Raw genomic sequence first — 16,867 nt, forward strand, 5'->3', positions numbered from 1 at the left:
TAGACTAAACTGAATAAAAACTCCCTGAATAAAACCAAAAGCAGGTGATGGCTCCATAGTGTAATGGTTAGCAAGTATGCTTCACACACAGAAGGTCCTGGGTTCACACTCCAGGTGGAGCCATGCACCATGCCCCGGGTGTGCCAAGCCCAGGGTGCATCCCACAAACAGGTGGGAGGTGATGCCCCACCTTCAGAGATCCATTTCTTAAAGGGAAACAGCAACATCCACAGCTCAAGGGTGGAAATGGGGGAGAGAAGGAGGAATTAAAGAAGAGGGGGAGACCCAAGAGCAGTGAAGGACTGTCATATCTGTGAAACTAAAATGGGTCAAATAGTCATCCATAAGAAATTAAACAGCACTGAGTACTGCAGGGAAGAATCAGAAATTTGTGAAAGAGTTTACCTCTCCTGTCTCTGAGACTTTTCCCATATTAGCAGACCTCCAAAAAGAAAAAAAGAAATTTTCTCTGCTAAAGACACACTGTCTACTGTTTAACTTACATAAACGAAAATGTATTAATTATGAAAATATAAAATGACAAGTTTTTAAAACCTAAAAATTTCACAATGCAAATCAACTAAGTAAAATAAATGATAAAATAGGCCTTAATGGGTCATAGAGGTACCAGAATGGCTCAAGGCAAATAAGTGATATATCTATACGTTCATGATGAAAAGCAATGGCACTACAATGTGAGCAATGCTTGGGTTACTGCAGGATCACTTGTGTGTGCTTATGTATGTGTGTGTTGGTATGAGAGTGTGGGAGTGTTTCCTTATACCATAAGTATAGGCAGTTGCCTTTACAGTAGAACTGGGAACTTTTAGATTCACAAATATAGCAGTAACAACTGTCATGAACCTTTGAGTGCAGCACACAGTTGAAAAATCAACCATTAAATACAAAAACGTCAAGAACATGGTACGCATAAACATCTATTCATCAGGGCTAAACTCATTATACAACTAAGAGTCAATACTCTGTCAACGGGTAGGGTGAAACGTAAATCGTTAAATATACCTCTGAGAAACACTTCCTGAGTGTATCTGGGACTTTACCATCCACCACTTGGAGCATTCTTTCCATTTCTTCCCGTATAACATAGCTCCCAGATTCGCTTGCAAAAAGACTAAAGATGTCTAGGAGAAAGAAAGAATAAATTAATTTTATCATAGAGTACATATATCCTCATGAAAGTAGGGAGGGAAAAGTAACAATTATTGAGTGATTACTAGTGACAAGTACTTTATAAATATATAATTTAATTTATTCCTAAAACAAAGCCCAGCAATACAGATTAGAACAGCAATGTGAGTATCTTTTCGAACACAAACAAATTTGCAAAAATGTTTAGATGTGATATCACAAAGTGTAACAAAAATTGAAAAAAACAGAAATCCTTTACACTGTTAATGAGAATATGAATTATTACAACCACTTTGGAGAACAATTTGCCAAAATTTAGTGAAGGTAAATACGCATGCTAGAGATTCAAGTCCTAGGCAACTCTACTTCTACTCTTGAGAAACTCTCATACATGTGCATGTCCATGAATAACAATGTTCACTGGGGCAGTGTTTTTAACAGCAAAATTTGGGAGGGGGGAGTCTATCAACAAGCAAATAGGCAAACTGAGATATATACACACACACACAATGAAATACTATATAGCAGTCCCAATAAAGGAATTAAGTGTTTCAAGATAAATAAATACCAAAGAAAAAGCAAATTGCACAAATAGTATACCATTTATTAAAGAAATTTAAAATCTACAAACCAGGTGAAAACATGTGTAAGGATATATAAAAATGTCATAAATGTATAAATACCTGTATAAGGAATGAAAGATCACCAAAGCCATGAGAATAATATCTCTGTGAAGGGAAGAACAGGGATGGGACCATGGAAGAATACAAAGAGAGAGCCTCACCTTGGCTGTAATATTTTATTTCTTTAAAAACAAAACAAAAACAAAAACAAGATCTGGGACAAATATATGTTAAGGAATAATAAGGGTTAGTGGAGGTACATATTTTATATATGTTTGAATACTGCTGTTATGGGTTGAACTGCATTCCCCAATAAGATATGTTGAAATCTTAACCTCCAGGTACTTGTGAATATGACCTTATCTGGAAACATAGAAGGAAAGACAAAAGAGACATTCCAACCCTCTGAAGATTCAGCAGGTTCCACTGCCTATTCTTCCACAACTTGTTGCCGATACCCTTAGAGAGAGTATGTATTACTGGAGTGCTCTGACCATCTGTTATGGGTTGAGTTATATCCTCCCAAAAGATGTTCAAGTTCTGACTCCAATACCTGTGAATGTGACATTTGGAATGGGGTATTTGTGGATGCAATCGATTTAAGATGAGGTCATTAGGATGGGCCCTAATCCAATGTGACAGATTATAAGAAGAAAGGAAAGACACAGTCTGAAGAAAGCCATGTGATGAGCTAGGCAACCTCAGCTATAAATCAAGAAACAGCAGGATTTATGACTACCGCCAGAAGTTAGGAAAAAGGAATTCTTCCTTACAGGTTTCAGAGGAGCAAAGCCCTACTAACATCTTAATTTTGAACTTCTAGCCTCCGTAATTGTGAGATAATAAATTTCTGTTGTTTTAAGCCATCCAGTTTATGGTACTTCTGTTATACCACCTCTAAGAAACTAAAAAAATTATATAATAAAAATGAAATTTTAATAATATGTTTGTGTTTATGACCCACTAAAGCTGGTATTTTTAATTAATGGCTGCCTGGAGCCAGAGTATATGTTTGGTGGTAGAAGGATGCTATTGAAAAACTAGGGTCACAGGTAAATTCTAATACATAAAACTGAATTTATGGATATGTTCATTATCTTGATTGTGATAAATGGGTATATAAATGTCTCAAAATGTACACTTTATATATGTGCATTTTATTGAATGTAAATTATACTGCAATAAAACTATAAAAAAGAATATAAAAAATGAATATGTATCCCAGGAAACAGAGATGGATAATGATCAACTATGGTTATCATCTCTTTCACATTCAGGAGATAAATGATGTCCTCTCATTATAACATTTGCCTGGTTATGGGATTTAAAGGTCATGGATAAGGTACCGTCCTCTTTTGGGTTTAGATGATTCATCTAACAAAACTGCCAAACAGTTTTCCCAAGTGGCTGTATTATTTTCTACTCCCAACAACAATGTATGAGGACTGTAAGTTTCCCACATCCTCACCAACCCTAATTATCTTTCTTCCTTATTTTAGCTATCCCAGCTGGTGTGAAGTGGTTTCTCATTGTAATTTTAATTTATGTTTCCCTAATAACTAATTATGTTGAGCATTTTTTCAAGTGCTCATTGGCCACTTGTATATTCTTCTTTGGAGAAATGTCAATTCAAATCCTTTGCCTGACATCGGAATTTTAAGGTGTATCATTCTACAAACAGACGTAGTATTATCATTTTGAGATAATAAAAAATACTTACATTTTGCTTTCTCTTCATCTTTGCCTCTTGTAAGAAGAACAAGTCCAACTATTAAATTATTGAAGTGCAGTCCTTTTGATGTTCCACCAAAAGAACAGTAAATCACCTAGAAGAAAATGATAAAGCCTATCTTAAGTGTTTTAGTTGTTAAGGAATTTGAAGCAGATAACCCCTTTAATAAATCTTATCTTCATCTCTAAACAAGGTGCTGGTGAACGTCAGTGAAATGATGTTAAGTTTCTCCCTGTTCCTCTTTTATACCTTATTGCATGGGCCAAGAATATATTATACCCATTCTAAGGCACATGTATCACTGGCTCACACACTGAATAATTACTCTTTCTCTCTGGAGTCCTTAGCAAAGTCCAGGAAGATAACAGTCCCCCCTTTCAATAGCCCCAAAAATGTGATAAGGATTTTGTGCGATTACAGAACTTTCTTCAATCTCTACATAAACTATACGTAGCATTTTAATTTGAAAGACTGACATTTTCTAACTGAATGTTCAGAAATACAATGGCAATCACATTCTAATATATAAATGTATAAATTAATATGTATATTTTATTATCTATCTCTTCAAACTCCCAACAAAAATGTAAGTGCCATGAGGGATAGGATTTAATCTGATTGCTATATATTCAGCACTCACTATTCCTATTTATGTCAATATTTATATAAATAATAATATTAGGAAAAATAAATTTACAGATAACTATAAGACATCTGTTTACTCCTTAAGTCATTTTAGGTCAAATTTATACAGATATCATTTGATTTTTCTTCAAATGATTTTGAATCTAACATAGCAATCTTAATTAGCAAAATTAATTTTAGACTTGGATTAATCTTATGCTTCAGATTCTCCTCCAATGTTAAGAAAGACCTTTAGTTTTGGAAGAATAAGCAGTCTATGGAACTGGCAAAAGGTCAACTTGATAAACCCTGTGTTTTACCATAATATAGTAAATAATTATTTTCAAATGAATAAAACAATCTTTTTAATCATTGAATAAACCAATTTTTACAGTTTTCTTCTACTTTGACAAAGGGCTCAATTTGAACCTTTCTTGGGAAAAGGCTCTAAAGAAATGCCTATTAGACTTTTTAAAAAAAATCATAACTATTAAATATTTTCTGTATGTTTATATTTTTATTTTTTATAATTAGTTCTTAGAGCAAGTGACATTTTTTAAATACAATTTTAGGTAAATTAACAATAGTACAAAAACACTGAAGTTGTTTACACAAAGGACTGATTCTATAAACTGTTGCCCGAAGTAATAGGGTAATCATAAAACCGTGCTACCCACTGTGTGGTATGACACAGAAATATGAGTAATAATTCTTGTCTTTGAACATCTTACAACTGCCTTGAAAAGTTTCGGAAATACCTGATACAGAAAAGCCACACACGTGGTGCCCAGAGAGCATATACTCTATTGGCACCAGAGTAGAAGGGGAATGTTTTGCCACACAGTGATTAAAAATATGAATCAAATCAAAGAACCTTCAGTGATGCCAAGGGGAAACATCTGCACTATGTGGTAAAAAGGTAATAAAAGGTATGAGTATGTCTTTGCCATCTCTCTTCCCTCTCCTGGTTCCTCCTTGTGCCCACTGCTGAGATTATTCGGTGGACAAAAGTAAACTAAAGAAACAGAGTGAGCAACTGCTATAGGGGTAGGGGACATTATCAGGTCCCTACATCCCAAAAATGTCCCTGATAATGCATCTATCTAAAATCACATTCCCATAACCTGGACCTCCATTCCTCAAGCAGGGTAGTAACATTTTTGGCTATCTTTTGTTCATTCCTTCTTTTCCAGGAATCCAGTTTTGGTCAGAAGTAATAAGGCAATTGAGCATACAGTTCTCTTTCTGCAATATACACACTGGCTACTAGCAGCAATAAATCTGGAGGGACGTGAACAGTGAAACTAGGGAATGGTAGTGAAGTACTGTCATATGCAGATGCTGCCTTAGGGCTACCTTTACAAAGATTGTGGGCTCTAAAATGCTATTTCGAAGAATGGCTACTCTTCTACCCAAGACATTCTTCTCTTACTTGTTCCCTCAGTAACCAAAAATACACATTTAACAAATAGTAGCTTTCTGAGATATCTTATAATCAGGTAAATTTGAGAAACACCACACTAACCCAAAACACATACTCATTCTAGACAACAAAAGGAAAAATAAACAATTGGGCCTACGACAAACTAAAAAGCTTCTGCAAAGCAAAAGAAACCAACAAAACAAAAAGGATACCTATACATATATCCAAAATATATAAAGAACTCACACAACACAATAGCAAAATAAATAATCAATTAAATAAATAATTAATTTTTAGTTTTAAAAAGGTCAGGGGAACTGAATAGACATTTTCCCAAAGACTGGCAAATGATCTACAGGTACATGAAAAGGTACTCAACATTACTAATCCTTAGGGAAATGCAAATCAAAATCACAATGAGATATCACCTCACACCTTTAAAATGGCTATCATTACAAAAGCAAAGAGATACTGCTGTGTGATATATGGGAAAGTTGTTAAGAGTAAAATCTAAGAGTTCTCAACACACAAAAACATATTTTTCTTTTTTCTGTATCTACATGAAATGATGGGTGTTAAGCAAATTTATTGTGGTAACATTTCATAAAATATGTAAGTCAAATCATAATGCTGTACACCTTAATCTTATACAGTACTGTATGGAGAGAAAAGGAAACCCTTGTGCACTGTTGATGGGAATGCAAATTGGTGCAGCCACTATGGAAAATAGTATGGAGGTTCCTCAAAAAATTAAAAATTGAACTACCATATAATCTAGCAATCCCAAAGGAAAACAGGATATTGCAGATATATCTGCACTCCTATATTCACTGCAGCATTATTCCAAATAACCAAGATATGGAAACACCTTATGTGTTCATCAACAGATGAATGGGTAAAGAACACGTGGTACAAATACACAATGAAATATTATTCAGCCACAAGAAAGAGAGAAATCTTTCCATTTGCGGCAATGCAGAGGACCATGAGGGTATTATGCTATGTGAAATTAGCCAAGAAAAGAAAGACAAGTAAAAAAACAGTCTGTTAGATGTTAGAAACAGAGAGTAGAAAAGTTGCCAGGGGCTGGTGGGTGGGGAAAATAGGATAAGGTTCATAAAAGGGTACAAACTTTCAGCTGTAAGATAAATAAGGTCGAGGATATAGTGTAAAATGTAGTGATTACAGTTAATAACACTGCATTATATAATTAAAATTCATTGAAAGAGAACTTAGATGTTCTGAGGCGGTGGAAGAAGGAAGAAAAAGGAATCCCTAAGAGTTAGATACTATAAATTCCAGGGTAACAAAGTGTTTTAGAAACCTAAGGAAACTGCTACGAGGGCAATTTTTTAAATAATAGAGTAAGTATTCTAATTCATACTTATAAGATACATCTTAATAGACAGAGTACATCAAAACCTGGTAACATCTTTCCTTCAGGGAAAGGAAACTAAGTGGCTAGGGGACTAGGTAGAAAGATTTTTCACTGTTCTTTTTTTTTTTTTTTTTTAAACCTTTGAACCATGAGAATGTGTCATCTATTAAAAAATATAAAAAGAGAAAAAAGAAAGGAAAAAAGATATGTATTTCCCAATTGCCTTCACAAGCCATATCATATTGGCAAAGACCTAAGGCGAAAAAATGAAGTCACAGTCACCAGACAAAACAGTTGTCCAATTAACCAAGTAAGACAGTAATATACATTTTACATAAAAGTAAAAAAATCAACATGAAAAATCAATGTATGAGCATGCAATTGCAGGAGAGTTTTCAGTAAAACACAGTGGTTAACAACTGTGGAATCAAACAGACCTAGAGTCATATCTTAGCTCTTGTACTTAGGGGTTGTGTGGCCTTGAATAAATTTTAAAGCTTCAGCTAGAACATTTACACCTCACATGGTGTGGTAAGAATTAAATGAGATAAATTAATTATATAAAATGTTTATCATAGTGCCAGGCCCATGGTAAATAACTTCATAAATGTTAGTTATTATCATCATCGGTGGGAAGCAACATACAACAGTACCCAATATAGATTTGAATACACAGACTTGAATCCTGGATCTGCTCATTAATTTTCCTATTTTGACAAGTAACCTAACTTCAAGCCTCAGTATCTTTTCCTCATTCATAAAATGGTAATAATATCAGTATTTGCATCATGAAAAAATGTCAAATGACTTAAATCACATAATAAAATCATAGAATAAAAATTCCTGAATCAGTAGGAAAACACAATCTTAACCAAGTGTGCAAAGTTAAAATCCCCATTAATAGGATAAACCAGCCACATGTAGTTGTTCAAAGTACCAAATGATGTATTTGCAAAGAAGCTAATAATAAAGTAACTAGCATATATTAATAAACAACAACCAAAGTCCCTCACAGTAATATAGTATCTCTGAAGAAAAGGTTTAGTTTCAAATAAACAAATTGCTTTTATTTGGACCTCCCATAACATCTATAAACTATATAATTATCCACAGGATAATTTCATTGGCCCTTATGGCATGATGCTTTCAAACAACCTAATGAGAAACAGACTGATGATAATTAAAATGGTTCAGGCGGTATCTCTTTGGAGTTCAAGGATATTAAATAAATATTCTATTATCCTTCAAATAAATAGGCTGGTGTGGACTTAATGTGGTTTCCAGAGATTATTTTAAAAAATAATACTGACCCTAATGAGGGAGGAAAAAAAAGACAATGAAAATCAGTAATAGGGACTATTTTTCAATCCGATAAAATGTCACTACATAACTTTCAAAATACCAGTACAATTAAGCTGTTGATCCTTTTTCAGGACTGTACGGACAAACAAAAGAATTTTCAAACACACCTGGATGAGGGACTCAATACTCAGGAACAAAAAAAAAAAAAGAGTGACTCATACCAAACCCAATCAGAATCAGAAATCAAAGATAGTACTAAAAGATTAATGGACAACAGCAAACCATACTGCACACAGGTTCCATACTGTGATTTCTACCAACAGAAGACCTGTAACACCAGAAAATCCAAAGGTTATCCAACCATCAAGCTTTGGTGACTGTCCCACCTGTTCAGTATCTTGACTTGTGATGGTGAATACACAAACCCACAAGAGTTACAATAATGTATAGAATTTAACACACACCAAAATAAAACTGCAGAAAGCAGAAAAATATCAGTGGATAATATTAGTGTCAATATCCTGGTTGTGGTATTATGTATGCATTTCCAAAATGTTACCTTCAGGAGAAACTACCAAAGTATAAAAAAGACCTCTTTGTGTTCTTTCCTAATAACTGCATGTGCATCTGTATATCAATAAAAATTTCAATGAAAAAATTTAGAATGAACAGATCTTCAGAGTATTTGTGTAAATGTACCAAGAAAAGAATTTTTAGGAAAAATTTTATATTAAATGTATTTGAAATAATACATTCTCCCTACAACTAGCTTTAATAGCTAGTTTTTCTCATAAGGGCACAATAACCAAGGGAAATAATTCCACAAAGATAGACACATTTAAAATTTGGACTTATCTGAAAACAAGAAATAACATAACCTTTTCCCAATTAAAAAAAGGAAACAAACTATTCATAAAGCTAAATAAGTAATAAAAATTATACCTCACAGAATAAATATTTATTGTGCATCTATGTGCAAGGCATTGAATGGGGGTAAGGGACACACAGTGAAGAAGAAAAATAAAGAACTTAATCGTTACTTCTTGGCACAACATTTTGTAAAACCTTCATCAAAAAACAGGTATATACATCTTCCCATATATGTGCTTACTCTAAATCTTCCTCATCTCATTAATAAGTGTCTTGGTTTTGAAAGCTTATTTTCTTAGATTTTTAGAAGTCTTTTCAGATGGAGAAAATTTGGATCTAGGAATATTATCAATCCTATTTCTTAAAAGTAAAACTTTCAGTAAGCAAGGTGCTTCTGAGAGCTACCTTGACAGTTAAAAATTGTCTCACCTAGACCAGGAATGAGCAAACTATAGTAAAATACCACTATTAGCTTGACTTTACCTTCCAAACTAAGAGCCAGGCATTCTCAGGGCAAGCTCTTCCCAAATGTATGCCAGTTCATGCTCTTACCTACAACCACTGGTAGTTTACATTTACCTAAACACTGTACTACCCAACTATTAAGTAAATATTATATAACTGTAGAGAATGGGAAAATAAAAACTTAATTCAACTTATATGAGGGTGTGATATATACACTGTCAACATCTGGATTTTATTTTATTAAATCACAAGGGCAACTAGAACACATTATAAAACAAAAGAAGTTATAAATATCTTCAATATCATTAGAACAATATCACCCACACAATAAATTTTCAGAGTAATCACTATTGAAAATCTCAAACTGTAATTATACAAATCTATATCCAGTAGTGAAGGAAGGTTTCTCTAATAAAAATATTTTCAGATAGAGTATTAAGCAATAAACCTGGCATTTTAGAATATTTACTACCACAATTCCACAAACACATGCCACATGCAGCTTCCAAGGATCAGGATCTAGAGATCTGAGGGGCCATTATTCGGCCTATCACGCTCTCCAATCAGAGTAGTTAAGGTCCCAAGAAAGTGAGACAAATGCCATTGTTTTTTCCTTTCTCTGTTGTCCTACAGCTTGGCTCTGGACACAGGCACAATAACAGGAAGTGTGTGGCACAGCACGGTAACTAAAGCACCAGCTTTCTGATAAAGGACTGAAAATGGGAGCTCCAAGAAAAGGAAAAGTATTATGGATATTGAGAGGAAAAAGGAGCTCAGGAAAGTTGCTGGGTTCACCTCCTAACTGTGCCTCTTAACTGCACATACGTGATCTGACCCCTAAACAACATAACAAAGTGTGAGAATTAAAATTTAGGGTAGATCACTGTCCAAGTTCCAGACTGGCCACTAGGTAAGGAACATGTAGGAAAGATTCAAATAACACTGCAGTCTTTGAAAACTTAACTAACACTGGAACCACAATCAAAAGAACACTGGTTGGAACTTGCAGACTGAACTCATCAATATCAATGACCTGATAAAACAAATATATCAATGTCTCCATAGGATTTATAGAGACTCAGAATCTTGTAACAAATTTAAAATGTCTAGACTATAATCTAAAATTATTCAGCATATAAAAAACCAGGTAAGTCTTAATTCATTTATGAAAAGACAATCAACAGGCATCAACACTTACGTAAGATGGATACTGTACATACCAAAGACTTTGAAGGAGCCATTATAAAAATGCCCAAAGAAACGTGGGTAAATACTTTTGAATGGAAAGAAGGAAAGCCTCAGCATAGAAATGGAAGACATAACGAAAAATCAAATGGAAATTTTAGAACTGAAAATTACAATAACAAAACAAAAATACAACTTCCCTAAATTTAATAGTTGAAAATCTAGGAGAATAAGCTCTTTTGTTATGAAAGACAACTCCTTGTGATGGCATATTCTATTAATCATTAATATCTCAGTGTTAATTATTTTGATCAGATGGCTTTCTTCATAACCTTGGTGATACTACGTGAAAGGTACTGGATTTCAAGTTTGTCCTCAACTTTAGTCACTCTTTTCTGATAAAGTGCCTATCGCTAGCACTCAGCAACTATTGAATAAAGCTAATGAACAGAAATAAATAGTACCAAAGCATAAGTCCTTATGAGGTATAAAAAAATTTTTTTCTAAATGTGAGTACTAGGTACAAAACAGGTCCAATGCTGTACAAGATACGCTAAACAGATCTTGAGATTCAATATCCTGTTTCTTTTAAGTGAGTGCGGTAGATACCTCTGTATATCTAAATCATACTTTTAGAATGTTGTTCTTAGAGGGATAAATTTAATAAGTGTTACACTACAAACCAGAAAAATTTATGTTATATGTGACTTAAAATCCAATGGCATTTCACCTTGGTTCTCTAGGATGTCTATCATTAAAACACAGGTAACAAAGGTGGAAAGGATACAGAGAAACTGGAACCTCCACACATTGTTGGTGGTAATGTAAAATGGTGCGGCCATTTTGAAAAACAGTCTGGTAGTTCCTCAAATGGTTAAACACAAAGTTACCATATGACTCAGAAATCCCATCCAAGGCATATATATACCAAAAAATGAAAACATCTGTCTGAAGCATGTTCAAAGAATTATATTTTTAACAACCAAAAAATGGAAATAACCCAAATATCAACCAATGGATGCATGAATAAACAAAATCTGATGTATCCATACAATGGAATGTTAGTCACCAATGAAAAGGAATGGACTGATACATGCTGCAACATAGCATGTTTTCAAAATTCATCTATGTCAAAGGAGCCAGTCACACAGAAGACCATATAGTTTATGATTCCATTTATAAGAAATTCCAGAATAGGTAACTTTTTTTTTTATAGAGATGGAAAGTAGATCAGTACACTATTTAGCTTAGGGCTGGCAGGGGAAGATATGGAAAGAACAGAATGACAAAGGGTACAGTGTTTCTTTTTGGGGTGATGAAATTGATTGTGGTGATGGCTGCACAACTCTGTGAACAAACTAAAAGGCATTAGCTGTATACTTTAAATGGATGAATTAAATAGCATGTATTATATGTCAATAATTAGAAAACCATTAGAAAAAAATACTATTTCATTTAAAACAAAGAGATGGTACACATAACAAATTTTAACATACTTTTCTAAAGACTGTTCCTGCAAGATTTTTTTATTTCTCATTTCCAAATTTTATTTTTGAAAATCAAATGCAAGAAAGAATAAAGGTGGAAAAACAGTTCATAATTAATCTAAATATGAGGTAGAGGTATTATATGCCAGTACTATTTTCTATATAAAAGTCAAAATACTTCTATTGCTTCTTTCACTTGGAAATTAATGAAGAAATCATTCCTCAGAGCTGGTAAGATTGCCACCCATACATAAAATACCCTAAGCAAATTATTTTGCCTGCTACTAATTTCTATGAACAGTACCAGCTATAAACTGACTTTTTAAATAATAAACTATTTAAAAAGCTAAACAATAGTTAGAATCTGTCAAAAATTAAAACACATTTTCAGACATGGTACTAATTTTATTTTTAAAGGACTATCTTAGTTTCTTTCACATGAGGCAAGGGAAAAAAATATTCTTAAGCTTGATTTCTCCTTCCTCTGTGGTTAACTGCTTAGTACAGATGTAATTTTATATCTAGTATAGTCCCATTGTTTTTCTTAATGGTAATTTAACAACATGCAAATGATATGATTAAAATTCACCCTTAATTTACCTCCCATATTTTATCTTGATGTCCCACATTATTTCAAAAGTAAATAAAGAAAACTCATTAATTAAACCTTGCATCAGAACTTTTTAAATTCACAGTTGGGACAATGATGGCCAAAAAGCATAAACGTTCATAGAATAAAAAGGAAAGAAAGAAAGCCTAATATAGATAGACAGACATACGATATATATTCATATATCACAACTAAAATATTTAAGCTAAAAACTCATTTATAAGAAAAACTAACCTTTGTCTCATGAAAAATTATACTAAAAAAGCCATTTGAGGGTATGAGATAATTTAGCCCTATGTATGAAAACTAAGCAAACGAAAAAATAAGGCAATTGTTAAATCCAGGGGAAAAAAACAAGAAACCAAATAGGAAAAAAAACTAAATCATAATACATTATGTTGTAGGGAATATTTGCAGTAGTAATACTGTAAATAACTAATATTGATTTAACCAAAAATATTGATGTAATTGCACTGGGAAGAAGTGCAGAAGAATACATAAGAAAGCAACAAATCTTCTGCAATTGGAAAGCAAAGGATAAAATCTAAAATCAACTAAGAAATAGCAGTGAAGAACAGCATTAGAAGGTAAATGGAGGTATATACCAGAAGCTATTACTATAAAGTAGTTCCCTCTAGAACCCAGATAAGATCGAGGTAGGTGGAGACAAGAACTCTAGTTTTTCACTAGTTCTTTCTGATTCTGCTTTTATTATGCATATATCACAATGATAAAAATAATAATTTAAAAACTTTATTTACGAAACGGAAAGCTGGTTGCTGCTGAGGAAGGACCCTAATTAATGGAGATAAAATGGAGAAGGCTTACTCTTCACTAAAAATACTTCTATAAGTTTTAAAGGTGTACCATGAACACCATTACCTATTTCTTTTAAACCAATTAACAAATAATAGTTCACAGTACTATCAAACATGAAATAGAGGGTAAGTGAAAACAAAAGAGCAGTGTAATTCAATTTAGAAAATATAAATAAAACATTTATTATATTTTTAAAGGCAATTTTAGTAAATATAATTTTCATCTATACAGAAACACTGTCCCATCTATTTGAATAAATTCCTGTCTCTACTTACCCTAGATCATAACACAACTTACATTATACAGCTTGTGGCAGTAACATTCGCTGTTTATACCATATATATTTTTTTCTTTCTTCCTTAGTAATAGAACACCAATTTTTCTAAGCTTTTAATGTGCCTGTTTAAAATTATACTTTCCAGAGTCTCTTACAACTAGGGACAGCCAATGAGATGCAATGGGAAGTCAATGGGTGGACTTTCAGGAAAGGATCTTTGATTAAATAGGCCCTAGGTCCCTAATGACAAAGTGGAGCTGCCATTCAATTCCTGCAATGCCTAACTTTTAAATTCTTTTACACAAAGGAAAAATAAAACTTGTTTAGTCACTGAGGGTTTGGGGGGGAGGGGGGAGTGATATATTTCCCACAGATACATGGGTCAGTCATAAAGTCTGAATTTTAAATCATCTGCCTTGGTAACTTGATTTAGGGTCCATATTTGACAACGTGATTTATTTTTTCATTCTACTGGGATTTAACACTGTGGTTGTCACATGGAATTCTTGGACTCAGTATGAGAAACTCTGTAAGATACCTACCTACCTCTTTGAGGTTCTCCCAGAGAATCACCAAGGGAAAATTTATGCACATGGTTTAGAATAGTCTATAATGTAAGCCCTATCTCCCCTAAACAGACCTACCAAGTTTTATAAAAATAAGTCTGGTTATTCTCACAGGATGTTCTAAAAGATAGAAATTAATTTTATTTATATAGATTACTATCCTGTCAAGTTACTTTATTGTTAAAGAATCAGCTGTTAAATGGAAAATATTAAATTTTCAGAAAGAACTTAAACATGTTAATTGTTCCATATTCTTGGTATACCTTATTTTATTTGCCCTAAAAACCATTCTTTTTAAAACATAAGAATTATCCAGGGCTCCATAAGTCTGTGTTAGATATATATCCCACAGAACTGTTGACTATTACATGCTAGGCATGAGCCCATACGATGAGTCAGAGAGTAAGTTACTAATACTTTTCTTAAATTTAAATTTCTTAAATTTACTTCTCATCCTTAAGTCCAAAAGTAAACAAGTTTTCACTAAACAAAATATCCAAAATACCTCTGTACATTACCTACTTATATCTGACAGACTGTCAAACCAATAAACTAATCCCAGGATTGATTGGACAAATCAGATTACTATGTCTGTTTGCCTTCCTACTACCACCAAACGGATTGCAAATCCTGAGAGTCACAATCTTAACCTCTTTTTTTCGTCTCTGAAGATACCTTGTCTACTAAGTCGTTTCAAATACACAACCACAAGACACATTCAGAACATAAACTACAGTATCACTAGATATCAGTGAGGTAGGTAAATTATTAGTATACCCTCTCAATTAGCTTGGCATTGGTTGAAGATTCAGGTTGTAACTCTCCTACTTAATAGCTTTCTTTAAAGCAAACATTTGTCCCTTTTTGACTGCTTATTTATTTCCGTCCTAGGGCTTGAAAAAATCTGTTAAGGCTTCAGGTTCAACTACTATGTTTCAAGTTAAAATTGCTCTTGCTCTCCTTAGAGTTAGAACCTCTGAATTCTGCCTGTGGCGATCTCCTGGATCATTTTTTTCTTTGTTGTTCCACACCTAATCCATGATCCTAAGACTGGATCCTTGTCCTCACAACTGGCTCCCTTTGTCTGTTCTTATCTTGCTTTACTATCTGTACTTTTCTTGGAAACTAATTATCCTGGATCTTTTATTCTAAATGATCTCATTCTGAAATCTCCATGCTTTAATTTTGATTTTCTAAGTTTAATTTAACCCATAACTACAAATCAGGAGAGAAAAGGCAGAGTTCCAAATTAATCACTGGGAATTCCTTCCTTTCACTGACTGCCCTAACTTCCCCAACCTAAGCTAACCCACATCCTTCTCCCATCTACTTCAGGTGCATCTCAAAGTCAACAAGTAGAACATTACAATTTAAATGCACTTCTAACTCTTCCAATTACAGTCTAGCTGGTTATATACCTAAACTCCTACAATTCGGAAGAAAGGGTTAGAAGTTCTTTAGCTTCAGAACTTAAGTGACGAGGAAAAGATTATTAAGTAAAAAATAAATTTAGAACTAAAAGCTAAATATCCTAACAAAGACTGAAAGAAAAATGATATATTCTATCAATAGTCAATTTTTATACTTCAGGCTTATTTCTCCAGGCAGCGTTAAGTATCCTTCCTAAAAAACCCAAAAAGTAATTCTAATTAAATGTTTTACAAAGTTTTTGAGAAATAACTAAGGTATAACAGACTGTACACATTTAAATGTATAATGGATCAGTTTTGTCATGTTATATCATACTACTGAAATCATCACCACAATCCAGAAAACAAACATTTCTATCACCTCGGAAGTTTCCTCATATCCCATCTGACCTATCCCTTCCTCTTCTTCCTCCTGCACCAATACCAGCACCTCTGTCTTCAAGTAAGCTTCCTTTCTTGACAGATTACTTTGCATTTTCTAGCATTTTATATAATGGATTCATGAGCATATGCTCCATTTTTACTTGGATTCCTTTACTTAGCATAATAATTTCGAGATTCATTCATGTTGTTGCACATATCAAAAGATCTTCTGTTTTATAGAGGAATCATCAAATACAATTTTACAAAGTAGTAAGAGAAAATCCTCGTTGTGAAAAACATATTTATGATGAATAGATCTAACATTTTAAATGTTTCTATTTTAAAAGAAAGATTGTCAAAGAAAGACTGCTCAGTGAAGAAATATGTTATTAGTATCATCGCTTCTGAGGAAAAATAAAAATAAAAACTTCAGTTATCTAACATTAGCAACTAAAAATATAAAGCAGTATTTCTTTAAAACATATTCCTATGCATTAATTTTAAAATATATATTGTTGAGAAAACAATTATCGGTATGGGAGAAAATTAATTAATTAAATTTGA

At 33.1% G+C, this 16,867-nt stretch overlaps 1 protein-coding gene across 2 annotated transcripts in view; it reads right to left on the bottom strand.

The window, feature by feature from the left end:
• Positions 1-16,867, bottom strand: part of USP32 (ubiquitin specific peptidase 32) — a 158,010-nt gene that overhangs the window by 92,259 nt on the left and 48,884 nt on the right. For both annotated transcript variants that reach the window (XM_016143364.2, XM_016143363.2), the window contains exons 3-4: positions 3,493-3,598; positions 1,024-1,142 (exon numbers count right to left, since the gene is read on the bottom strand). In XM_016143364.2, coding sequence (XP_015998850.2) covers positions 1,024-1,142; positions 3,493-3,598 — 225 coding nt within the window. The remainder of the gene's footprint in view (positions 1-1,023; positions 1,143-3,492; positions 3,599-16,867) is intronic.

This window comes from Rousettus aegyptiacus, unplaced genomic scaffold, assembly GCF_014176215.1.
Source record: "Rousettus aegyptiacus isolate mRouAeg1 unplaced genomic scaffold, mRouAeg1.p scaffold_m13_p_6, whole genome shotgun sequence".
In the NCBI taxonomy this organism is placed as follows: Eukaryota; Metazoa; Chordata; class Mammalia; order Chiroptera; family Pteropodidae; genus Rousettus; species Rousettus aegyptiacus.